Source organism: Rattus rattus, chromosome 1 (genome assembly GCF_011064425.1).
Source record: "Rattus rattus isolate New Zealand chromosome 1, Rrattus_CSIRO_v1, whole genome shotgun sequence".
NCBI classification, from domain to species: Eukaryota; Metazoa; Chordata; class Mammalia; order Rodentia; family Muridae; genus Rattus; species Rattus rattus.
In genome coordinates, this window is record NC_046154.1 from 93261886 (window position 1) to 93287986 (window position 26101).

Below are 26101 nucleotides of genomic sequence, written 5' to 3' on the forward strand. Positions count from 1 at the left end.
TTATTTGCATAGGTGTGGGGCCATCCACAGAGACATGGAGACCATTCCCCAAAGGGTGAGTGTTTGTCCCTCTCCAACAGCCAATAGCTACTCAGTGGAGGTGGGGCTTAGGAGCCCCTCTCTTCTAGGCTGGATTGTCACACAGGAAACATACATTTTGTTTCTATTTCTCCTTTTGTGGTTTTCACTGCTCTGAGCATGTTTATTTGTGCTCCCTACTATGCTATTCTGCTTGCTGAACTCCTCTGTATGTTGTGTTAACGTGAACTCAGGAGCGTTCCTTCCTAGACAGCTATAACTCATGATGTGAGCGCATCCTTCCTGTGTTTCTAATACATCAAAATGCTATGACCCCTGAGTAAGGCACTTTCACTTTGCATAATTTTTTTCTTGTTAAACTTTTCACTTAGAACTGACTCTTTATGTTAATTTCTCCTACCAGTGATCCCCAACTGTGTCAATTTAATATCATATCTCTGTGTTCTGAGTGTTGAATATGTTTCTAAGAAGACTTTTTATTCCCTTATAATTGGAATTCAGGTAAAGACAGACAAGTTTTTACGTGTGTGTGTGTGTGTGTGTGTGTGTGTGTGTGTGTGTGTGTGCACATGAATCTTCCTGGCTTCTCTTGCCATCACTACGTTCCTCAGCCCTAAGCAAGGATCTGGGTGTTTTCCTCTACTTCTCATGGGGTCCAAAACCTTGTCTCCTCATCTGTATGGATCTTAAAACTGGGAAACGGAAATGGGGACATCACCCACGGCCTCAGAGCAGCAGGAAACATACTTGGGAATTTACCAACGAAGTTGCTCATGCCTAATTTCTTCTGGTGTCTGGATTTATACATTTTACCCCCATGAGTTGTGTAGTGCGTCCTGAATTTCTAAGTCTTTGCAGTAGGTAGGCTCTCATATTCTCATATCTGTCCTATTGCTGGCGCTATAAGATTTAAACCCAGGTTTCAACCCTTTTGGATTCAGCGTTTGGATACTAAGCTACATACATTTCAAGCATAAAAGAATCTGGGATTCATTGCTTTACTCTCTTGGGGAATATTCTTTTTTGCCCTATTTTCCTTTCTGGCAAGATTCTAATACCCATGTCTTGCCTTTCAACATAATGTAAACATTCTCTTTCTAAATGCTTATCTGTAGAATAGATCAAAATTCAAGTGGTTGGGGAGTGGTGTGATTCAGCCATGCAGAAGAGGCCCCTCCTTCCATATCCATGATCCTGTTCTCTGCTAAAGCCTTAAAGTTGTTCCACAATCCCGTGTTTCCTTTTGAGTCATCTCCCCCATCCCATGGCTATTTTAAAATCTTTCCACTCTCCTCACCCTGCCGACCTCCAACCCCCGCCGTGCCCTCTTTACCCAGGATAACCTACCATCTACTTCCTAAAAGAGATGGTTCAGATCGGGGACTATCCCCATTTCCCCTCTACCCCAAGGAAGAAAACTCACTGTCCCTAGGGAGAACAGCTGTATAATGGACCATGGAAGCCTAGATACTTTAGAAAGTAAAAGCGGAAGTCTATTAATATTTACTCCAGAGCGACAGGTGTGAAACAGAAGTGTCCTGGGAAAAGCAGGGCATGAGATTTCCCTCTGTATAAAGTTCGTAGTTCCACCTGAACCCTGGTTGCAATCCTTGTATGTGCCAAAGCACCCTGTTACTTTGACTGTGCCCCTCTCCTCTGTATGTTAAATTCCCTTTCTGTGATGTTTTAACACGGTCAGTATTTCTAACTGCTTCCTATTCTGATGCCACACCTCTTTTTGCCATGTTCATTGAAATATTTGTGAATCTTTACACACATACAGAAGCCCACATGCACTCACACAGGCACACATGCACTCATGCACACACACATACTGACACACTCACACAGGCACTCACAAGCACACACACATACTCACAAACACACACCCACACACATGCACACACACCCATATACATGCAGACACACACTCACGTACATGCACACACATGCACATGCTCAAACACACTCACATACACACACATTCACACACACACACACACACACACATACATGAACGCACACACCATCATGGAGAACTGTCTTCTTTTTTAATAGAAGAGACAACATTTGATGTGTCTCAACTTCTTAGATACTGCCACCTGTGTGACCCCGTGTAAATGAACCACCCTCACTGTCCCTTAATTTCCTAAAATGGCACAGTATGCGATACTCCTGTTTCAAACACTCTGAGTGGCAAGTACACATGGCTCTCCACACGAACCATTCAGCATCATTTGCACATTTCAACATTCTAGCCCTCCCATCAAATTTGAATGACACACATGCTACAGAGGCTTGGGTTTCATCAGAAGCTCTATATGTCACGTACGGTATCTTTTGACAGAAGACAGAGGATTAGTATGGTAGTTGGAATGAGAATACCTCCCATAGGCTCCTACATTTCAGTGCATGGTCCCCAGTTGATAGAACTGTTTGGGAAGGATTAAGAGGTGTGGCCCTGTTAGAGAAAGTGTCTCACTGGTGTTTGAGCTTTGAAGTTTTGTTGCCAGTGTACCGTCTCTGCCTCCTGCTTGTGAATCAAAACATGAGTTCTCAGCTGTTCCTGCTGCCCTGCCTTTGCAACATCATCATAGACTTGACAGCAAGAAAAATTATGACAGATACCACTTACGTTATAATTATATGGACTAGCAACAATATGTCACATATTTTGGGTATTTTGATCAAAAATAGAGAATGTAGAATAGACATAGGCAGTATATAGGTTTCTTACTAACTTTTAGAGAAATTCCAAGTGTTAGCATGAGCTCCCGGCCATAGCAAACTTTGATAAGACCTCCAGCATATATTAAGAGTCAAGGCAACAAGCACGATCATTTCAATGTTAGAAAGAAGGAAGCGGTATCTCATTTTATTGATTCACAATTAAGTGGCAAGAGCAGACTGTGTAACTGAGCTCCAGTAGATTAATACTGACAACAACTTTCTCTGAACCAGTTTGAAGCAATGTGTTTTAATAACTGAGAGGACAGAAAACTTGAGTTTGATGGGTTGATAAGGAAATCTTTTGTGGCATTTTATATAGTTGGATAACATCATTCTCTATCGAACATAGCATTCAAGGCGATCTTGTCACCAGGCAGGCGAATTTGAGTTACAGAAAATTGTGAGCTGCCCTGTGCTGGGAATGGAACCCCGGTGTTTTGGAAGAGTAACTGGTGCTTTTAATCACAGAGCCATCTCTCAAGCCTGTATTCTAATCTTTAAATAGCATCGACAAATTAGAAGATGTTAAATTGTACCAACTATGTTATAAACTATGCTAAGATATATTATCTGTATATATAATAATGCTATTGTGTAAGATATATTATACCTTATGTATACATATTGTTGGCCATTTTCTAATGGAAATTTTATGAGCAGTTGGTGCAATGACACCGTAAAAATGTTGCCTCAACCTGAGACAGATATGGAAAAGGAAGTCATTAAAGCTGTGAGAGAAAGGACCTGGGTCTATTCAGGAAGTGAAGTTAACTTTAATAAAAGCCTAGTAAATAATCTGGGGAAAATGCGGGGAAGGACAGAGTTTGGCTGAAGCAGAGTGAGATGGTACAAAGGTCAGGGATCCACCCATATTTTCCTTGTTTTAACGGCTGCTCCTGTGTTATGTCTAGTACAACATTTGATCTGTCAAAAACAGAAAATAAAACCATCATCTGTGAAGTGCATACCAAGCCAGAATGCTGGACAGAATCAATAGCTTGATTCTTTAAACTCAATTTTACAGAGGAAGTAAAAAGTCAGAGCTGTTGGATCCACAGCTCAGAACAGGAGGAGCTGGGAAGGATTTCATGGCCGAGTCACTTGTTCAGCACAGGGAGGCTGGCAGTCCCCCTCCCCACCCCCATTTATTGAATTAGATTTTTCTTCTTGTATAATATATCCTAATTACTGTTTCCTCTCTCTCTCTCTCTCTCTAGTCCTCCCAGTTCCTCCCTAGGCCCCCTCTGGGTCGTAGTTCCTATTTTTAAACCAAATGTGATAAAATCGTAGGTAAAGAACCAGACAAACAATGAAATGGAACACTGAAATCCATTTGGATCCTGATTTCTCAATGGAGATCCGTTTTGGATTCTGATTTCTCAATGGTGGTCTTTCCCAGGAGTTTATTGAATGACCTAATTTAAAAAGAATCGGACAAACTATTATTATGCTCAAAGCAGTAATTGCTACATAATTCACAGACTTAGGACCACGTTTTATATGTTTTATTCATTGTCTTATTATTCCCATTCGTTGTGAAACTGTAATTGGAAAAGGATTAATTTTTTTTCTATCTTCCTATGTTTTGAAGTCAATCCAAGTGTATTAAAAAGATGAACTTATTTGCATCCAATCTTATAAATGAGAGAACTGTCTGAGCCAGAAAGACACACCAAAATGGTGACATAGTTTTACCGCCATTGTGGATTTCGTTTGCTGCAATGCTCAAAAATAGCAGCAATTGGGGCCATAGATGGGATATGATCGTTTATGCTAAGGAAATGCCTTTTGACTTCTCTGTTTTCAAAGCCTTGCCCTCAGAGCTGGTGAACCACAACTTCCTACATCACATCTTTCTCCATCCAGAGTACAGCCTTCCCAGAAGGCAGTGACGGCGCACGCTGCCCCTTACCCTCCACTTCCAGCTTCACCAGTTTGGAGTAAGCTGTGCCCAGGCTGTTCTTTGCCACACATCGGTACTGTCCTGCATCTTCCTTCTGCACATTGTGGATCCTTAAACTCCCAGATTCAAGAACTGCAATCCTGGAATTTTCCTGCCAAAGACAGGGACATGAGTTTGAAAACAGCCTTCGTCAAAGACACACTTGCCTTATTTCACTGATGTATCATTACCCTTAACACCCGAAGTTTCGGCCTCCTCTCCGCCCATGCCTATTAACATATACTATTGAGACCATGCAAGATGATCCAATTAACCATCTCAATAATCTCCTAAGATTGCATCTGTTCCTTACTTTTCCCTTCATCACATTAGAACACAACGGTGATCATGATTTCTAACGGTGGGGATTGTTTGAAAGCATGGCACTTTGCAGCTGGAGGCGTAGCTCAGTGGTAGGAAACTTGCTTAGCATGCACACGGCAAACCACCAGAATAAAACACAAGGCAAAGCATTGCTTTTCGTCACCGTGATTCACACTGTACCCTGAGGATCTCCTTAGGGGAATGCATACCTTTGAGAATTTCACAATTACCCTTTGGAGTTCAGATGTGACATTTACTTCCTCTTTTTGAATTCATTGTTAACCTCACAAAGCCATTCACTTTTTAATTTTTATTGCAGAAAATGCATCAAGACTTATAACCAAAGGAAAGTCAAGTGGTGCACATATTGAGATTAAATCTGGTGAAACTCACCAAATTTATGGTTTGTTTCAGTTATTTGTCGTGTCTTAAGAACTGTGTATTACTTCCCACAGAGTGGGTTGGGCCTGGTAGGATGGGAATAGTCTGTCCTCTCATTCTTGGTGAGGGCAAAGCCGTAGAGATGATGATCATGCATGAAAACAATGTATTAGTAACCAAAGAGTCGACACACAAAACCATACAAGCTAACCCAATGAATAGTTAATTTTTTGTAAATGTGTATGTGTGTGTGTGTGTGTGTGTGTGTGTGTGTGTGTGTGAATGTATGTGCAGGTGTGTCTGTGCAGGTGCACATGTGTGTGTATCCATGTGTATATATGTGGCAAGAGGAGGGCATCCGATGTCATGATCATCTATTCTCTACTTTGTTCCTTTGTTCTTCACTGAACTTGAAGTTAGGCTGGCAATCAACCAGCCCCGCCATCTTTCTGTCTCCTCCCACAGCACTGGGGTCGCAGGCTCACCTGTGTGGATGCCTGTGAGCTCAGGTTCTCATGCAAGCAAGCAAGCATGGTGACCCAAGAAACCAGCACCAATAAGAGCTTTAACCTAACTTCTCTTTGGTACTGAGACGAGTTTGTCTCTATCATTCCAAGTCTCCATGCTGTAATCTCTCCCCTGTTTTCTCTCATTTTTTTCCTTCCAATCCTTATCTCTCTGCTCCCAGAAGCTATCAGTTCTAAAACTTGGATATTAATTCAGCTTTGTTATCCCCGAGGTCTCAAACAATCGATGATGATGATGTTGTTGTAATTGTTGCTGTTGATGATGATCGTAAGTGATTCAACTGACCAAGAAAAACAAGCCTTGCTTTGCTTGGGCTCTGCATCCATTTCATCTCTAATGTTACCATAGAGTGAGTGTGCATAGTTAGGAATAAAAGAATCTAAGTCTGCCTAGTGCATATACAGAAAACATATACTAGAAGCTTGTTACTATGTAGATAGTTAATTAGAAGTTCGGATACTTATATTTAAAACATGACTTATGCCTGTTGGAAAGGAAAGGAAAGCTCAGCCATTAAGAGCCTGCTGCTCTTGCAGAAGACTGGAATTGGATCCTAGCTCCCACATTGGGTGGCTCACACTGTCTGCAACTCCATTCTAAGAGATCTGATTCTCTCTTTTGGCCTCCAAGGATACCCATGTTCATGTCAATGTGCACACACACACACACACACACACACACACACACACACCATAAATCTTTTAGAATGATGTCTTACACAGAGATTTTTGACACCACGATCACTTACCCTGAGAGCACTGTCCCCCTTAATCCAGGACACGGATGGCTTGGGGTTACCCATGGTAGTGCACGGTAGGACTGCTTTCAATCCCTCTATTATTTTTACATTGATGGGAGGACGAGTTATTTTAGGCTCTGTGGGCAAAATGAAAGTCAGATATGAACAGTGTGTCTATATTGTCTACATGTGTCTATATCAAAACTGGAATTTTAACTTTCTGGTTAATTCTTGACGTTCATTTCAAGGATCTTCTTAGGGAACTTAAATGTCAAAGTTTGCCAAATGGAAAATCAGTCTTAAAAGGTGGTTAGATCTATTTTGTTAAAACTTCTATTTTCTTTTGCAAAACTCACATTTATGGAACATACCAGATACCTGACATTTCTTAATACTCCTTATTTTAAATGGCATTTAATTAAATGTCAATCATCATAAACTGCCCTTATAACTCAACACTATATTATACCAATGGATGTGATACATTTGAAAGTTGTTCTTAAGTTAATCTTATATCATTTTGAACTATAATCTTTTTTCCCTTTAGTCTTCATCTATTTGTTTGTTTGTTTGTTTGTTTATTTATTTATTTATTTATTTATTTAGTGTTTCCCGAGACAGGGTCTCATTACATAGCTCTGGATGACCCAGAAATCACTATATCAAAGGGGCTGGTCTCAAATTTGAGCTGATCATTCTGCCTCGGGCTCCCAAGTGTTGAGACTGTAGTCATTTGTTTCCAGGCCTAGTTCCCACCTTACTTTGACTACTAGATGTCATGTCTCCTCTAGAAAGCCTGGCAGCTGCTTTTATATTAGTAACTAGAAAAAAAAAACCTGATACAATTTAGAGAATCAAAATTCTATGAAGGGAAGTTTCCTCTTCGGCCAACACTCAGGTTAACTTTACTGAAGAAATGGCTGCTGTTGGCTCTTTTTTATTCTCTACTGTGAAGATTTGAAAGGAAGACGTTATTAAATCTAACATGTAGAATGAGGTTCAAATGCCTCAAAGCACTCATAAAGTAATTAAACTGCCTTATGCCCCCAGGGAGCATATTCTGTAGATACAGAACAAAGAGATGTCTTTGTAGGACTTATTTCTGAGTCATGTGTGATTTAGACCACTTTGAGAGATGAGTAAGGGGTACAGATTCTCTTTTTCCTTATATTTGAGTATGTGGGAGGGGTGTAGAGCCATTTACATCAATTATAATTCATATTTTAAAGGTTAAATGCCTGTTTTAACCCAAGCATTTATTTCCTCTTACAGTTAATATGATTCTACATTATGGCTAAAGTACAAGGCAGGTTTAAAATATTGTACAGGAAAGTATAAACTTTGACCATTCTGTAATGTCTGGAATTTACAGTTCTCTTTTATATTTACCGTAGGAAACACCTAGAAAAATTGGACATTTCACCACCTGAGGACCCAGCTATACCTCTCTTGGGCATATACCCAAAAGATGCTCCAACATACAACAAAGACACATGCTCCACTATGTTCGTAGCAGTCTTATTTATAATAGCCAGGAGCTGGAAAGAACCCAGATGCCCTTCAACAGAGGAATGGATTCAAAAAATGTGGTACATCTACACATTGGAGTACTACGCAGCTATTAAAAACAATGACTTCATGAAATTCATAGGCAAATGGAATGAACTAGAAAATATTATCCTGAGTGAGGTAACTCAATCACAGAAAAACACACTTGGTAAGGACTCATTGATAAGTGGATATTAGCCAAAAAGCTTGAATTACCCAAATGCAATCCACAGACCAAAGGAAGCTCAAGAAGAAGGATGACCAAACTGCGGATGTTCCCATTCCCTCTTAAAAGGGGAAAAATATCCATAGGAGGGGATATGGAAGCAAAGTTTAGAGCAGCAACTCAAGGAATGGCCATTCAGAGCCTGCCCCACATGTGGCCCATATATATACAGCCACAAAAACTAGATAAGATTGATGTAGTTAAAAAAAATGCATGCTGAAAGGGACTGGATATAGATCTCTCTTGAGAGACACATCCAGAGCATGTCCAATGCAGAGGTCAATGCTAGCAGCAAACCACTGAACTGAGAACAGGACCCCCTTGGGGGGAATTAAAGGAAGGATTGAAAGAGTCGAAGGAGCTTGCAACCCCGTAGGAACAACAATGCCAACCAACCAGAGCTTCCAGGGACTAAACCACTACCAAAAGACTATACATGGACTGACCCAGGGCTCCAACTGCATAGGTAGCAAAGAATATCCTTGTTGGGGCACCAGTGGAAGGGGAAGCCCTTGGTCTTGCCAAGGTTGGACCCCCAGTGCAGGGGAATAGGGGAGGGGGTGGTAAGGGGGATGTATAGGGGTATACCCGTATGGGGGAGGGGGATGGGATGGGATGGGGGCTTATGGACAGGAAACCAGGAAGGAGAATAACATTTCAAATGTAAGTAAATAAATATATCTAATAAAAAATTTTAAAAAAAGAATGATTCATAATATAACAATCCAACTTATCTTTAGGCAAAGTATTTTTTAAAAAAGTCAATGGTGATTCCCTTAGAGAATCATGAAATGCTGTATCATCCAAGAAGTAGAGATCATTATGAAAAAGAACCATTAGAGACAAAGTAATCCTTGAGAATCAAAAACATCCCATGCCTGGCAATGGGTAAGAGACACCTTGGTAGTGGTGGTGGTGTTCTTAGATCCATCAGGGGCAGAGTAGATGGCAAGTCCTTCTTCAGCCTAGCTTCATCTGACTGCCTTAGTGGCCAAAGCTGTCTTATGCCTCCTGAAGGTGTGTGGACAGAAGGATACACTGTGGAACATGCTGTGACACAGGACAGCTTCCACAGTGAGACGTTTTCTATGCTTTGTTTTCTGGTTGTTGTTGTTGTTGTTATTGTTGTTGTTGTTTTTGCTGCTGTTGTTTGTTGTTTGCTTGTTTGTGTGATTTTTATTTTGTGGGGAGGTTGTAAGAGCAAAGGTCTGGTAGGAGGGGATGGGGAGATGAGCAGGACAAGGGTGCAAGATTTGATACTAACAAATTTTCAATAAAAGGTTTTTAAAAGAATTAGAAACATCCCTTTTAAAGATCAAAATACTGAATATGACATAACACTCCTACTGAAATCCAAAATTATGATATTAAAGAAAAGGCTAAAGAAATATCGTAGCAAGAAGAACATAAAGAGATGTAGAAAATATGGAAAAACCGTAAGTTCCAGAAAATGAGATCCAATATTTGTTGAATTTGAAAATAAAATAACAGAAAAAAAGAAAGAGCATTATTAGAGGAAAAATAATTTTAAAACCCTTTGGTATCTAGACTAAAGCAGAACAGGAATGTGAAAATAAGCACATATTTTGGTGGATTTGTAAAAAAAAAATGTGAGCTCTGAAGATAATAGAAAATACTAGAATTTTAAAGTAGGCAAGCCTGAGATTTACTTTTAAAGAAATAAAAAGAATTTTCATCTGTAAACTAAGTGTGTTGTTATACCCAACTGAGGGTTTTCTCCTGAGGGCTGAAGGAAAGAGCTAGAGCTCTGGACATACACAGCAACATTTCTATCCAATAGGAAGACAAAATGAAAAGTATCAGCCCCGCAAAAGACTCAGAAAATAGCTCATGTATTCTCTAAAAAAAGGGTACATATCGGTTTCTTCCAACAAGACAACAGTAAAAGATAAGAAATAATACGGAAAAAATGAAGGCCTAAAGTCAAAGAGGCTCCAATAGACCCAGATTCCTTCGGATGACAGCATGGTAGCTTCTTATTGGTAATGAGAAAACTCAGTTTGCTCTTGCAAGGCTGACAGCATTGCCTACAGCTGGTGACTTCGGTACAAGGTGCCATGAGATCAAGAGATGCTGACACTACTGTTACCTGAAAAGAGACAGCAAGCTTCTGCCTACTCCACAGAGACAAGTCATGACTCTGGGAAAGTTTCCACACCCATGAAGCTGGACAAAAGTGTCCACAACCAGAAAGTGACATAGTAGCACTTAGGACTTTGTAACTGGTCCACTGCCAGTGTGTGTGTGGCAAGGTCTGCCTTGCCTTTGGAGATTGGCAAAGAGTTCAGATAAATAACAGTTTTTCAGGGTGAGGACTTGTGAGTGACTCTATCTTCTAGCTATTAAAGCCCTCCAGGATGATGGCAAAGACAAGGGAAAGATACCGAGATTGCAATCAGACTGTCTGATGAGTATGAGAGCATCTATTTAGGAGCAAGTGCTTACTGGGATGAGAGACGGAGATCATCATAAACCTACACAAGAGAAAAGTGTTTGCACGGGAATAAGAGAATAATGGCTCAAAAGTAGCATCAAGGAATAAGAGACTTGCTCCCAGTTACAGCTAAACCTGTGTATCGAGGACGAGGGAAAACTACTTTAAATAAAGTATCTACAAAGTGATGAGAGATTTAAAGGAGTCTTTGTGGAGCTCTGATTTCTGAATGCACAGAAAGAGCTGAACAGGAGGCTCGGCAGTTAAGAGCACCCCCGGCCTTTCCAGAGGACCAGCGTTTGGTCCCCAGCAGCCATATTAGGGGCACACAATAACCTGTAACTCCAGCTCCAAGGAATATGATCCCCTCTTCCGGTCTCTGTGGATACCTGGACATGCACATGATACTTATGCACATAAATGAGCAAGATAAAAGTGAATCTTTAAAAAAACCCAGCGATTTCAGAAGGAAGTTCCCAAATCTAATCAAAAGCTGTGTGAAGGCCAGAAACAAGTGGGAGAGGAGAGATCTAAAGCTTGCCCTAGGGTGGCAATGGCAGCAGGAAGAAGGGATTTGGGACAGGTTGGCCCTGGAGGTTGTATTCTGTGCTTGAGCTTGTGCTGAATGTCAGGTTGTCAGAGCACTCTGTTAATGGCTGTTCCAGGTTATGTGGAGACAACTTTAAAACCATAGACCATACTCCTCCCTACTCACTCATCTTCACTTGCAGGGCGCCACAACTTTCCACGGCTCCTCCCACTCCATTGTTGGCTATGCAGCAGTAGATGCCATCATCACTGTCTTCCACACTCAGGATGGTGAGGAGCTGACCGTTTTCCCGGATGCTGTAGCGGGTGTCAAACAGCCTGCAGGTCACGAAGCAAAATGGAGGTCAGTGCATCCTCTGTGATTTACACACACACACACACACACACACACACACACACACACACACACACATATACTTATACACACACATACACATACATACATACATACACACACACAAATTCAAACATACATATTTACACATGTAAGCATACACACAAACACACACATGCAAGCACATACATATATACACACATATACACAAACATACCCTCATATACAATACATATATATATATAAACACATACAAATACATACATGCAAACACACATATACATACACACATATATACACACATATACACAAACACATATGCATATATATATACCTATATATACACACAAACACATACTTACATACATATACATACAGGCAAACACACATATATATACACACACATATGCACACATATACACAAATACATACTCATATATACATACACAAACACATACATACACACATACATATACACATAGGCAAACATACATATATGCACATACAAACACAAATATGCACAATACACATCTGTGATTAATGGACTGAGTGGATGACCAGTCAGTGAGAAAGCATTAGAAGAAATGCGTGTTTTGAAAAGCTGAGTAGCCTTGCTCAGTGTAGCAAAATTAAGCTACTTTATATTCTGACTCCTCTGGCTCCATAATCAAAGCTCCACTAAGTTGTACAAAACTCTCCTATGAAGTGATAGCTGCTGCTAAGATTGAGTGTAACATTTACACAGGAAAGTGTGTGCTTGTGTCTGGTCGCACGCCACTCTGAACTTAGAGTATACAAGGCTGTCTGACCAGCAAGCCACACTGATGTGCCTGCCTCTGCCTCCCTAGAGGTGGGATCTCAGGCACCCACTACAACGTTCAACTTTCCTTGAGTGTGTGTTCTGGGGATTGCACTCAGGTCTTACGCTTGCAAGGAAAGACCATTACTGACTAAAGAGTGCCCCCCAGCCCAGGGAAGTCATGATTATTTAATAATTTATCTAGTAATTTGTTTAATAATCATGAACATGATCATGTTTTAATAAATGTGAATACAAGCAATGAGTTCATAGTTTATAATTAACTAAATAAAAATTTTACCGAATCTTATTTCCATTTTGTTGAAGGCATTAATGACTGAATGAATACGTTTAATAGAACTACTCCTATTACCTTTGTGTTTGTAAGTGGTATCATTCTTTGTGCTTTACAAACATGTTAATTGTATAAAAGTAAAAGGTTTCAATATGTCATTTCCATGCCCGTATATAATAAGTTTTGATTATACTTATCTCTTATTACTCTTTCTGCCCCCATGTTGAGGAGCGTGATAAAAGAAAATCAAATATTTGATATCTCGAGACTGTCAGCTGACATACGTGTTAACGATAGCTAGTAGAGTCTTAAGAGAGAGCTAAGAGGCATAGTGGAGAGATGCTCTATCATCCAGGAGAATGCCTCAATTATCATTAACTGACAGTTATGATGCAAGTATGCATGCTAAGGCCTCTACTTGTAGGGGCCAAGATGCTGCCTGGAAACAACAAAACAAAGGCAGTCCTTCCAAAACGATAGCAGAGGGGTCAGCTAAATGAACTCAGATCTTAGAGCAATGGACTCACAATGAGCTAGGAAAGCTCTAGACACAGTGTTGAAGCCACATCTGGGGTCTTTGGGAGTTTGTAGCAAAATTCGGAAAAGATAGCTTAAAATACTTCAGGGGCTGAAGAGCTGGCTCAGGGCTTAAGTGCACTGATCGGTCTTGCAGAAGACCTGGTACTAGGTTTTTCCCTGAACCCATAACCAGGTGATTCCAAATCCAGGGGATTCGGCCCTCTCTTCTGGAGTCTTTGGATATCGTTCACGCATGAAGTGTACATACATACATGTAGGCAAAGTGCTCATACATATAGAATAAAACTAAAATAAGTCTTTCAGAGGCTGCTCATAAAAGAAGAAAAAGTACTGCCGGGTAAAGACAGAAATTCAAGCTTTTTCATGAGGTTTTCCAGTCTTGGTTGTTTGTGAGCTGTCCTGTGGTGAGCTTCTGAGAGGGCTTGCCTGGCAGAGATCCTGGAGGCTGTAGCTCACAGTGATCCTCCACAGTGTTTCAGAGTGTGTGTCACAGCAGGGAACACATTCCAGTCAGAGGCAGCAAAAACATGTCTGTCCTGTCTCCCCTCCAAGTCCATGGATCCCAGTCTATGGACACCAGTTTAAGTACTTGATGTAGATGAAATGTTCACATATCCCCAGAATATATGACAAGACCAGTGTCAGATGTGATAGGATTTGACATGTGGCCTTTGGAAGGTGATTAGGTCATGAAACTGAAACTCTTGTGAGTGGGACTAATATCCCTATAGAGGAGAACTAAGAGAGTGCCATTTATGTGAAGAGACTAGGGAAAAATGGACATCTGTGAACAAAAAAAAAGTAAGCTTCATCCCCTGACTATACGCTGTTGGCTTCTTGAACTTGGGACTCCCAAGTAGGGTAGGAAGTAATTTTCTGTTGTCTATAAACTACCTAGTTTTAGCAATTCTATCACCAGGGCCCATGTACTCTAAGAGCATTCGGCCTTGATGCAAACTGCATTGCTTGGTAGAGAACCTCCGGCTCTCTTTGTTTTGGATTTAAGTATTTTTGGTGAAACAACTATTGTCATGAGGGAAGGAAAGCAGAATCTTTATCTGCCAGATGGGAATTTTATTTGTTTGAAAATCTGTCTCATTTCGAAAGAAGAAGAAGGCAGTGACCTAGAAGTCAGACTTCTAGACACAGTCTGGGGACCCAGAAGGGAAGACAGGCTGCTCCCTCATCTTCTCTGTGTGTCCTGGACCTGTGCCTGCAGACTTAGAATACAATGCTGCTTCCTAATCTGAGAAGCTTCAAGATTCCCACTGGCATTCCCCGGGTCAGATAAATCAGTGTTTCTCCCTGAACTTCAGAACTCCCATCTACAAAATGAATGTCTTTTCACTCTATGTATTCTAGAAGGTGACCTTTAGTACCACCCACGGTGTAGGTGTATTTCTGTGGATAGGAAAGCATTAGGCAGAGCAGGATGAGGCAGGGTACTTACTTGATGAGAATTTTATTTCTGGTCCAAGAAATTTCAGGCTGAGGGTAGGATTCCACGGCGCACATGAAAGTCGCTACTTCTTCAACTAAGGCATCTACAGTTTCAAGAGGCGTGGTGATGACAGGGGCTAAACAGAGCAGAAATAACGGAGAGATTTTGAGAGCGCTATTTTGTCACTTGTCCTCTATCAGCCAGAAGCTAAGACACACCTGAATGAGTATTACCGTTCCAAGGTCCACTGGGCATGGGAGGACCTGTCTGTAATATCAGTGTTTCAGAGACAGGGGATTGTGACTGACAAACTGAGTCAGCAAATAAAATACGGTGGAAAACAACCAAGGGAGACACCTCATGTCGACCCCTGACCTCTGTGTGTGTGTGTGTGTGTGTGTGTGTGTGTGTGTGCGCGCGCGCAGATGTGCAAATATACACCAAGCCACACAGAAACACACAAGCAAAATTTTAAAAAGTAATTAAAATGTAAATTAAAGCTATACTCACTAGGGAAGCTATAAAGATAAAGGAAAATAACAAATGTTGGCGAGGATGTTAACCCTATGCAATGTGAATAAGAATTAAAATGCTGGTCTCTGGGGAAAAGAGTAGGGAGAAAGAAACAGGAAGAGAACTATGATCAACAGTTCCACTCCCAGGCTTGTATTCAAGAGAACTGAAAGCAGAGATTCAAATATTCAGATAGTTTTGCACGTCTCTATTTGGAGCAGCACTATTTGTGATAGCCAAAGCATGGAAGCAACCTAGGTGCCCACCAACAGACGGAAAAGCAAAATTAGTATACACATCCAGTGGAATATTACTTGGCAATGAAAATAAGGGAGTTATTATATCTTATGGCATGGAGAAAACATGGAAAGAAAAAACAAAGTATAAGGAATTAAACCCAGAAGATCATGTGAATAGGATTCTATGCATAAAGTGTGTCTAATTCAAACTCCTACAGAGCAAACCAGACGTGTTTCGATGGCTGTGTAGGACGGGGTGGGAAGAAGGATGTATTATCCTGTAGAGCTGGATTCCAGGTGGTTGTGAGCCACCTATCATGGGTCCTGGAAACTGAACCCAAGCCTCTAGACCAGCAGGGAGTGCTCTGTACTGCTTAGCTGTGTCTCTAGCGCTACAAAAAAAATTAAGTGGTTATTGATACTTTATAATCGATTATAAATGAGTGATCACACACGTAGATGGGTACATCTGAATCGCGCCTAGCTGTGCTAAGTGAGTAGTGAAGGTAAGGGTATGGGTGGTTTTGCCTTCTTGCCATGCTCTGCTGGAGTTGGCCTGTGCTGCCAAGATCACTTGCTCTTTTCTATTTCTCCAGGAATTTTGTGAGTAATTGTTAAGTAGCCATTACTGATAAACTCTATTGCATACATTTATAGTTAGGTTATATCAATCCTGCTTTAACAATCAATCACATCTAAGCTGGAGAGATACTTTAAGTTCAGTTCCCTAGGACCTAGGTGCACAGGCCTGCAATCCCAGCCTTAGAGAGGCAGAGGTGGGAAAAGCCCTGAGGCACACTGGTCAGCCAGGGAGGCTGAGTTAGTAGTGAGCTGCTGACTCAGCATGTCTCAAAAAAATAAGAAGAAAGGCAAGTGAGAGAGGCATGTGGAACCCCCCCCCCAAAACACACACACAAGTGAGAGAGGCACATGGACAACCCCTGTTAGCATTTTGTCTAGGCTCTGCCCCAGAGTTACCTGGCAAAAGCCAGGTGTGCCTGACTCACGCTATAAAAGGGGCTGCTTGGTCCCTCTTGGCCTCTTGCCTTCTCTCTCTCTCTCTCTCTCTCTCTCTCTCTCTCTCTCTCTCTCTCTCTCTCTCTCTCTCTCTCCCCCTCACTCCCCCTTTCCTCCCTCCCTCCCTCTCCCTCAATTCCCCTTCCCTTCTTTTCCACAAGCTCATGGCCAGCCTCCCCTACTCTGTCTCTATCTCTGTCTCTACTACCCTCTCAACTCAACTCCCCATGCCCTGAATAAACTCTATTCTAAACTATACCATTGTGTGGCTGGCCCCTCAGGGGACAGGGATGCCTCAGCATGGACCCATGGAGGGACCCTCTTCCCCCACACCTGACTGCACCAAACATATTCCTTCCCTCTTTATTTTTATAAAACACAACAGCCCTCCCCCCCAAATCTATTGCTTGCTTTTTAAGTGCACCATATCTATGTTCCGGGGTCGTTTCGGTGGTAAAGATGGTCCATAACAAGTGTGGAATGCTGTGTTGTGCCTGCTGTTTCTTGACTCTGTTTCCAGGATTTCTTGGTCATTTGAAACTGGGTGTGGTTTAGAATCCTTTTACAGCAGAAGGAGGTGAATCAGCAGAGGTTTTTGATTGTGTCGTTTTTGCTTTTGCTTTTTCTCATAAAGGTGGATGTTAAATATATTTCAGTGCCCTGTCTGGTAAGCAGGGCAAGATGTGATTGTTATAAATAGTCCTTCAAAGGCCATCAATAATAAACAGTGCCGGGTGGCAGAGCAACATAGAAGGAAATATGGCAAGTCAACAGCCTTGGAAGCAGAGCTAGCTTTTTCTGCTTCATTTGACTACTTTGTCTTTTCAAAATAAATTCCATTTTAAGAATGAGCTTTATCCATCAGGTTTTTTACTCTACTCAGAATCTGAAATGCAGACGTAACAGGGACACACTTCTCTGAGAACAGTTAGGATCAAAGAAGTAAGACAGACTCAGTGAAATCTCGAAAATCTTAGACACTGAAATCCGTGAAGTGTCCCTTAGAGCAGTGCTGTGGTTACACCTTCTCACAATGCTCCGTGATGTGACAGCCTTCACTGATGGCTGACTCTGGCTTTAGTGATGTCAGTACCTAAAATTGTTCAAGAACCTTCTATGTAGTCTCCTACTTCATCTTTATATCTTACCAAAGTGAGAGTTAAATACAATTAAGTGTTTGCAAGTGACACAAGGGCTAATGATAGCTGAATACTTTTTGAAACCATCACAAAAATAGGAAGTGATAGAGATGGGTTTAGGGTTAAGGATGGTTTAGAGGTTCTGTCTTAGGGGTGGGGAGACGACTCAGTGGGTAAAGTCCTTGGTGTGCAAGCATGAGGACATGAATTCAGATCTCCAAAACAAGCATGAAGCTGAGCATTGTGGGTAGGTCTTTAATCCCCATACTCTCAAGGTAAGAACGGGAGGTGGAGACCGGAGAGTCCCTGGAAGCTTGCAGGCCAGCTAACCTGCATTGCACAGTAGCAAACGAGAGGTCTCTACATACATACCTTGGCTTGCATATATCTACACTTATACATGATACACACACACACACACACACACACACACACACACACAGAATCAGAGAGAAAGAGAGAGCGAGATCTGACATAGACTGTCTTATAGTCTTATGCACAGAAAATGGGAGGCTTAAATATTAATTTTAATCACTATATTAACTTCTAAGAGCAGAATATAGTTTTTCAGATCCACTTCCAGAGTTATCCAAATTCCCTTTGAAATGTTCCCTGACACAATCGCCTGGCTGTACTGAAGAGTGTAGTTGATTGACAGATCTCTTCCTGTTTACTCACCTCTAGCACCCGGCTTTCATCCCAGCCAGAGCCTGTCTAAACTGGAGCTCTGTCTCTTCCCCTGATCCCAGAACCACATGAACAACAAGCACACAAGGACACACACAGACATGTAACTTGGATCCACAGAAAATGTAACTCGAATTCTAGCTGTTGATAAGCAGGATGTGGTACTACCTTCCTTGACCCTTTGTGGGCCTAGAACTGCAGGCACACTGACTTCTGGTTGAACCCTTACTGATAGACGTGTTCAAAAGCAAAGTAGCCGGGTACATGGTGTTTTAAAAAGAAAATTAATACTAAGACCTCAAAAATTCGTGTTTTTCTAATTATTATCAATACTGCATTGTTATCAGTACAATAATATCAGTACAGTTCTTCTTTCAATTTAAGAAAACACTTTGGTATTGGAAAATTTTCAGATTCCCCAAAGAGAGCAATGGGTATCGATCCTCACCTGATATATCCTAATAGCTGGCTCATTTAATTGAGGTCAAATGGCAGTTTTTGTCATGATGTCTCTGTAACTTGTAAGATTTACCTATAGCAGCCAGCACGCGGCGATTTTTAAAGCTGTGTCATTAACTACTCGAAACTGAATGCACTTTCCCCGGAGTCCCTCTGTGTAGCTCTCCAGTCTGCATCTCTAGGAGGTCTTAAGCCACAGTCCTGGAAGGACCCAGGTAAAGCATGCTACCTGTGACCCTCACAGCAACATGGGTAATCCTTAGTGTGACACTGGCTAATGGCATTGCTTCACTCCACAAGGAAGCCGAGGCAGAGACTAAGTACTTTCTATAACTTTATGCAGCAAGATGCCGGAGACAGGAAAAGGAAACGGCCAGTAACACCCACCCAAGCCTTCAGTATCCTTGTTTTACATCCTTCATCGTCTGACCTCTAGCCTGAGGTTTTTTCATGTAAGTGCAGATTCTGTATCCTCAGCTGCACGGCCCCTGAAAATCACCAGTCTTGGGTTAATCTGAACAGTTGCTCTCACTAACTCCCGTGCTCACATAGTGCTTGCCGGACACGGGAAAGCAGTTGTTCAGGTCGGAGTCACTCTTAAACTGCTGTCCACAACCCTAGCTTGATGCTCTACTGGGCCCATGGACCAAGGGCCCGAAATGACCAATCGGCTGACATTCCTTCACCTATCCTCGGTGACCTATTCATCTTCTGAGACATTATGAAATGTCCACACTTTGGCTCTGCACATAAATGCAGTGACGGAAAGCAACCGTGCTTTCCTGCACATGCGACGCGAGTAACTCTGACCATGTGTGTCAGTATGAAGCACTCACCCAGGACTTGCTGTTCTGGATGGGGTTCACAACAGCTGTGTCAGCTCTCACTGACTCATGGGTGGAATCTGTGCCTCCTATCCCCGTGTACATGTGATTTGAAAGACAAGGCTTCTCCACTCATCTCCAGAGAAATTAGACATGAAACACTCTGGGTTTGGAAGAAAACGGGGTCACTTTGAAGGTGGGGTTTTATGGGGAAATCCTGTGCATATTAAAGAATTCTGCCTATGTGAATCTCTTGCTCATACAGAAGTTTTAATACCCCATCGTGTATTTAACACATCCTGATAAATCAGCGAGTGCTCTTAAAATATGTGGCTTTGGAAATTCAAAGAAACTTGACTACCTTCATACATGATGATTTCCAAAACTCCCCTATTTGAGGTGAGAAAATTAAATCCATTAAAAAAATCTTACTGGTTGAAATTATCTAGAAGGACAATCACCTTTCGGTCTCAGACTATTAGGCATTGACATTCATTTAAAGTTAAAATAAAATAAACTATTACTCTCTGTGTGCAGAGGGAGAGACAGATCCTTTTAATATTCTTCCAAGGCTTAAACAGGCCTCGTTTTAAGGTCGTCTATTTGAACCCATCCACTATACGGAACGCTACAGTGTGCATTGTGCGCCGGTCCTTTGATTTCAGTCACCACACTGGACTTGGACAAGTAAACTCTCCAACAAGGTCTTTGACTAGCTACTGCAGTGAGGAAGTTCAGCAAAGCCATCGTCGTTCTCAACTATGTGTTCATCAAGAGAAGAACACATTCAAATGGTTCTTTTCTATCGGAATACGCCATAGAGCACAGCATTGAAAATCTTAAGGATTTTGTTTTCCATAATGGTACCTACGTTCAGAATTCCCCTTGTATGTCGAACAGATGTCTAATCACCTAGGGGTAGTGCTTGGGAATAAGGCAGACATGAACCCAATGGTAATTTCAATATTTACAGTAAACAAAATAGTCTAAGAGAAACATTGTTTTGATTTTTTTTTAAAATTTGCAGAAAACACATTGTTTCAAAAAAAAAAAAAAAAAGAGCAAAATCGAATTGGTGTTCTGGTAGTTTTCTTTAAAAGTCGGGATATTTGGTACTGATACCCTGTGCCATGATAATCTGAAAGTTTGTAAAACAGAGATGATGATGCACATTTGAATGAGGGCTTGGGGGACAAAAACAACAAAAATTCATTTGTCTCCAGACTCTAAACAAGCACACAAGACAGAGGTGTTTTGTGGAGTTTTGTTCTTATTGCTTTGTATACCCACAGTTGATTTCGAACTCAAAAACAGTTGTGCTGTTCTTAACAGGCTGAGGTTTAACACGAATCCTCCTCCCTTGTCAGCTTAGCATAGTTTAAAATAAATAAGACCGGTCAGAATCCATAGGTCTGAGCAGCCAGGTATCGCTCTGCCGGACATCCGTGTTTTGATCAGGAAGTATTAAAATAACTCGGAGCCAACGTTAAGTTCTTCTGGCTATTATTAGTTTATCTTAAAAGGTCCAGGTTCTTTTGTACCTAAAGATATCTTAAAGTATCACGGTGGCGTAATTTATTGAGAACATTAGAAGATACCAAACCTTTTGCCCCAGGAAAATTAAGTAAATAAACAAATAAAGTAAAATAAACCTGGAGGGATCAGATTGTTTGGAAAGAATGCTGCTTGCTACGGAGAGATCCATGACCCCATGGTCCCAGGACTGCAGGTGAACTATAAGACTTAAAGATGTGTTTCCCATGTACATACAAACACCATTCATTAATTATTCAAGATAAATTTTTTTCAGTACTTTAGCAACCCAGTGGAAACGGGAATTAATTCATCTGACTAAAATCTAGAACTCTGCACAGCTCTGTTGACAGACACTTCTCATGCTGCCGTCTGATAACATTTAGTGTGCTTCTTCGTGCCTGGTTTTGAAGCTCCCTTCTCTTTGCAAATCACGTATTTTCCACTCTTCCTGATTCTAACTTTCATAATTCTCGGCCAGAAACCACAGCTCCATGGACGTTCTTGCTGCTGCAACAGGTGTTTGTCACTTTCTTAAGTTGCTTTCCCCCTTAGGTGGTGTTATTTCCGGTACATTCCAAAAGGGCTAGAAAAAAAAATACTAGTGCAATCGCTTGCCAAGCCTAAATCACAACCCCGGTAGCAAAGTTACAGGGACTCTGTTGTCTCCAGGATTTTATCTGTACTCTTCTGTGTGCCTTTCTCTGGGTCTGATTTCTAGCTACTGAAGTGTTCACCAAGAGTTTGGGAAAAACCAAAACTGAAAGTAGAAACGACTTTTTCTCAGAAGCAAAACACTCTGGATTTCTGGAAGTGGGGTGGATCACAGTCTTGGCAAATCCAGTGTAGACCGGGTTTGATCACCCTTTAGAAGACCACCCCAATGTCTGACACACAGAAAAAGAGCCAACCTCCATAACTCACAGTCTACCTGGCAACATCTCCCTAGAAGGGAGGTCTCTGCACACCATGTTGTGTTTAATTGTAGAGCTTAGAAGAGAACAATCAACCAGTCTGTATAGATCTCTCTCTCTCTCTCTCTCTCTCTCTCTCTCTCTCTCTCTCTCTCTCTCTCTCTCCATACAGTCTATCCCTACATCAGACAAGTATCAGCCAACACGAAGCTCACAAGCACTTAAGGGCAAGATTGCACAGACCAACCTTTTGGAAGTTTCTCGGTCCCGCTGAAGGCAACCAGGGTGAGCATCTGTAACAGTGGAATGTTGACGAGCTCTCTCATGATTAATCAGGCTCAGGAAGAAAGGTCGCTTCTGGACAAAGTGAGGGAAAAAACGCTCCCTGGTTTACATTTTAAAGCACGGTTTGTTACAATAGAGTCGTCTGCTAAAGGCTGTTTGCGTCTGCTGCGGCCGCCACGGGCTCTAAGTATGATCAGGAATCCGCAGACCTTACCGTGATGATGGACAAGGCCAGCTGGGGAGTACTCACTCAGTCGGGTAATGCAAGTGGAGGGCTGGAGGAACAAGGGAAAGAAAATCCCTTCAGAATCCCTTTTAAGACAGTGGCAGAAGGACAATACCAGATGCCTTTTATGGCCACCACTGCTTTCCCTGAGATTACAGCATTCCTAATGTGAGGTTGGTCCCCCACCTCTCCTGCACTCCAATGAGGAATCCGGATCAAACTAATTTTGACTTTCTTCATGGCTCACCTGACCCCCAGCTGACAGCCAGCCTAGCCCAGCTGCTCCAGACTTCACCCATCACACATTCCTTGAATTCCTTCCCTGGCACTGGTGAGGTGTGATACTAACCTGTTTCTTCGGCAATCATTAAAGTCTTACACTTTATCCCTGGGATATATGACCATGGGAGAGCCCCTCCGCCCCAAAGGCTGCTGTGACTTCTTATTGCATAAAAACACATGTGATCCTCTCTGCTGTGACGTAAGGGGACTCCCTGGTATCTCGTCGCCTCTCTAGCTTCATCTTTTATGATCCATGTTTCTTACTATCTGGTATCATATTTGATGGCCTTGTTCCCGAGCAACCCTAACGGACTAGAAGGCTGATGATATCTTCCCACATCTGTGCTCGACTGCATGCAGCCATACCTACCACCTACCCCCATAACATAAAGGCTGGACACACCAGTTCTTCCAGTGGGATACAAGCTTAAGATGGTGCTCAAGTAATGTTCATGAAGGCACACTATCTTCATGACTTTTTGCTCATTGTTATGATGGAAACTACTCAGTTTCCACCCTAAATTACAGCAATTACTGTGACAGGTATTGACGAGAAGCTGGAGAAAAAGAGCACTTAAAAGAACACATTGTTGGTAGGATCTAAATCAGAGCTATACTGGAAAGTTGATATTGATCTGCTGTGCGTGTGTGCGTGCGTGTGCGTGTGTGCGTGCGTGCGTGTGTGTGTGTGTGTGTGTGTGTGTGTGTGTGTGTGTGTGTGTGTGTGTGTGTGAGAGAGAGAGAGAGAGAGAGAGAGAGAGAGAGAGAGACAGAGAGCATGGTTTGTAGTGAAAACCCCCTTTTCTTGGGAGGATACATTCTATCACCCCACTCCAAGCTTGAGTCACACCTGGTCACTCTGCATTCACACTTAGGAAGCAGAGACAGCTAAAGGTTGCATTCAACTTGCTGTCTTCTTTCTCCCTTTCAATTTATCCAGGGCCATAGCCCGTGGAATGATGGCACCCACATTTGGGGTGGGTCTTCCATCCTTAACCTTTCTGAACACATCTTTGCAGACATGGCCAGAGGTGTGTCTCCTAGGTAACTACAAGTCAGGTCAAGATGAAAATGGGAATTAGCTATCACATTTGCAAACCATAGTAACGAGGGCAAAACTCCAATCCTCCAATTCCCATTTTGTCAAACCGTCTAAACGTAGTTCCTAAAGCACAGTAAATGACATAGGCCAGCATAGAGAGAAGAATTACCCTCATACTTTCTCTAATTACTCAGTTTCCATCCTGAATCACCACAATTACTATAACAAGTATCGGCAAGAAGACAGAGAAAACGAACACTTACCTGTTGTTGGTAGGATCTAAATCAGAGGCATACTGGGAAGTAACATGGTAGTTTCGTGTAACCATACAAGCCTAAAATACAATTAGCGTCTAATCAAGCACCCTCCCCCTTCACATATAGTCAAAGAAAAGTGACCTGAGAGTAAGTGTCCACCAGTGTGACCGGAGAAAGAAAACGTTGAACATACACCTTAAGTACCACTACCCGGAATTGATAGATGGAAATTCTGACGTCCACAATATGGGTGAGCCTGAAGGTGAGAGGACAGGGAAAATAAGCCAAGCACGAAGAGTTAAATACTGTGTGAGCACCCTTCTATGTGGACTCTAAAAAAGTCAGTGTTGCAGAAACAGACAGTAGAAGGGGTTTTTATCAGAACTTGAGGGAGAGAGACTGAGGTCCAGGGAGATGTGGCTTTTAAAGAGGCTCACATCTTCTGTGAGTCTAGAATGGTGAGTTTTCATGATCCACCACGCTGTGTGGTGACCACATTTAGTCACAATGGATGGTTTAAAAATTGCTAGTATATATTTCACATGACTGCTGCCTCGAAACTGGTATCTCGGTGGGGTGGTATGTGTGTTGATTAACTTGATTGGATCTTCCTTCCATGTGTACATACGTCAGAACCGTTCCCCAGACATATCCATGAAACATACTGCCGACTTAAACAAATGGAGTAGGGGGGTAAGGGAAGGGCTAGCTCACGGATTTAAGAATCTTCAGAAGGGTTAAAAAGAGCGGGAATGTTGGGGAGGAAGACGTTGGTTGGAAACCGAAATTTTCAAATATTTGTCGTGGAAATGTATTATGCAGGATCCTGTAAAAAAAAAAAAAAGAATGAAGAAAACACAAGGCAGGGGACAGAGGGGACAGACTGTTCCATGTCTCTGGGAGGGCAGGAAGAGCTGAGCCTTCGACTACAACATCTTGACACAAAAGTTGCCAAGGAAGCAGACTCGAGAGACGGCCGAGAAGTCAAGAGCACTTGCTGCTCTGCGGAGAATCTAGGCTCAGCTCCTAGCACTTCTACTGGGAAGCTCACAGCCACGTGCAGCTCAAGTTCCAGGGAATTCAACGCCGGCTTCTGGCCACTATGGGACATACATGGTGCACATACATGGTACATATGCATATACTCAGACATGCACACATACATGAAGAAACAAATAAACCGTGTTTAAATGCCGAGGAAGACATGAATAGGAAAATGCATAGGCAAGGTAGCAAAGAGCTCGTGGAGTCCCCATATGAGTCAGAAAGTGCTGTGTGGGATGATTTAAAGCTTTGGCCTCGGAGATTAAGGAAGCACACAGCTGAGGTCGTTGGCTTTAAGTTTAGACAGATACTCATTTGCTTTGGCATGATACTTTTTTTTTTCACCAGTATTTGTCACCTTCCTAAATGACACACATTGAATGGTTGGGTAGGTTTATTTGGGGAATCAAGGGAGGAAAAGGTATTAGTTGGTGTTACATTAGTCCAAGGAAGCAGCATTCCCGAAAAGAGAGTGGAAAGTGGTGGACACTAGGAGGCAGGGCGATGGGACAGTCAATCAGCAGGTGATGACACAGGCGGAAAGCACACAGTGACCAGCACTTGTCCTCATCTTAAGATCACTTGAGCAGTGAGAAACTGGAAAATGGGGTCAAGCGAAGGGAGCGGCCTAGAGTCAGGGGTGAAGTCAGTGATTTAGGTGTTAAACTGGGGAACGGAGCCTCCACAATCTGCGGTTGTTTTGCTTGAATGGGGGTAAGCTCATTTCCCAGTACAGAGACAGGTTCTGGTGTTTATGAGAACGTAAGGTT

General features: G+C 42.1%; 1 protein-coding gene across 6 annotated transcripts in view; it reads right to left on the reverse strand.

The window, feature by feature from the left end:
• Musk (muscle associated receptor tyrosine kinase) overlaps positions 1–22639 on the reverse strand; it is a 90624-nt gene extending 67985 nt beyond the window's left edge. For 5 of the 6 annotated variants that reach the window (XM_032889812.1, XM_032889796.1, XM_032889818.1 and 2 more), the window contains exons 1-5: positions 22443–22521; positions 14880–15006; positions 11628–11779; positions 6693–6820; positions 4682–4823 (exon numbers count right to left, since the gene is read on the reverse strand). In XM_032889812.1, the coding sequence (XP_032745703.1) occupies positions 4682–4823; positions 6693–6820; positions 11628–11779; positions 14880–15006; positions 22443–22521 (628 nt within the window). Of the gene's footprint in view, positions 1–4681; positions 4824–6692; positions 6821–11627; positions 11780–14879; positions 15007–22442 lie in introns of all 6 variants that reach the window. The other variant, XM_032889780.1, reaches the window with a different exon arrangement.
• Between the last annotated feature and the right edge of the window lie 3462 nt (positions 22640–26101).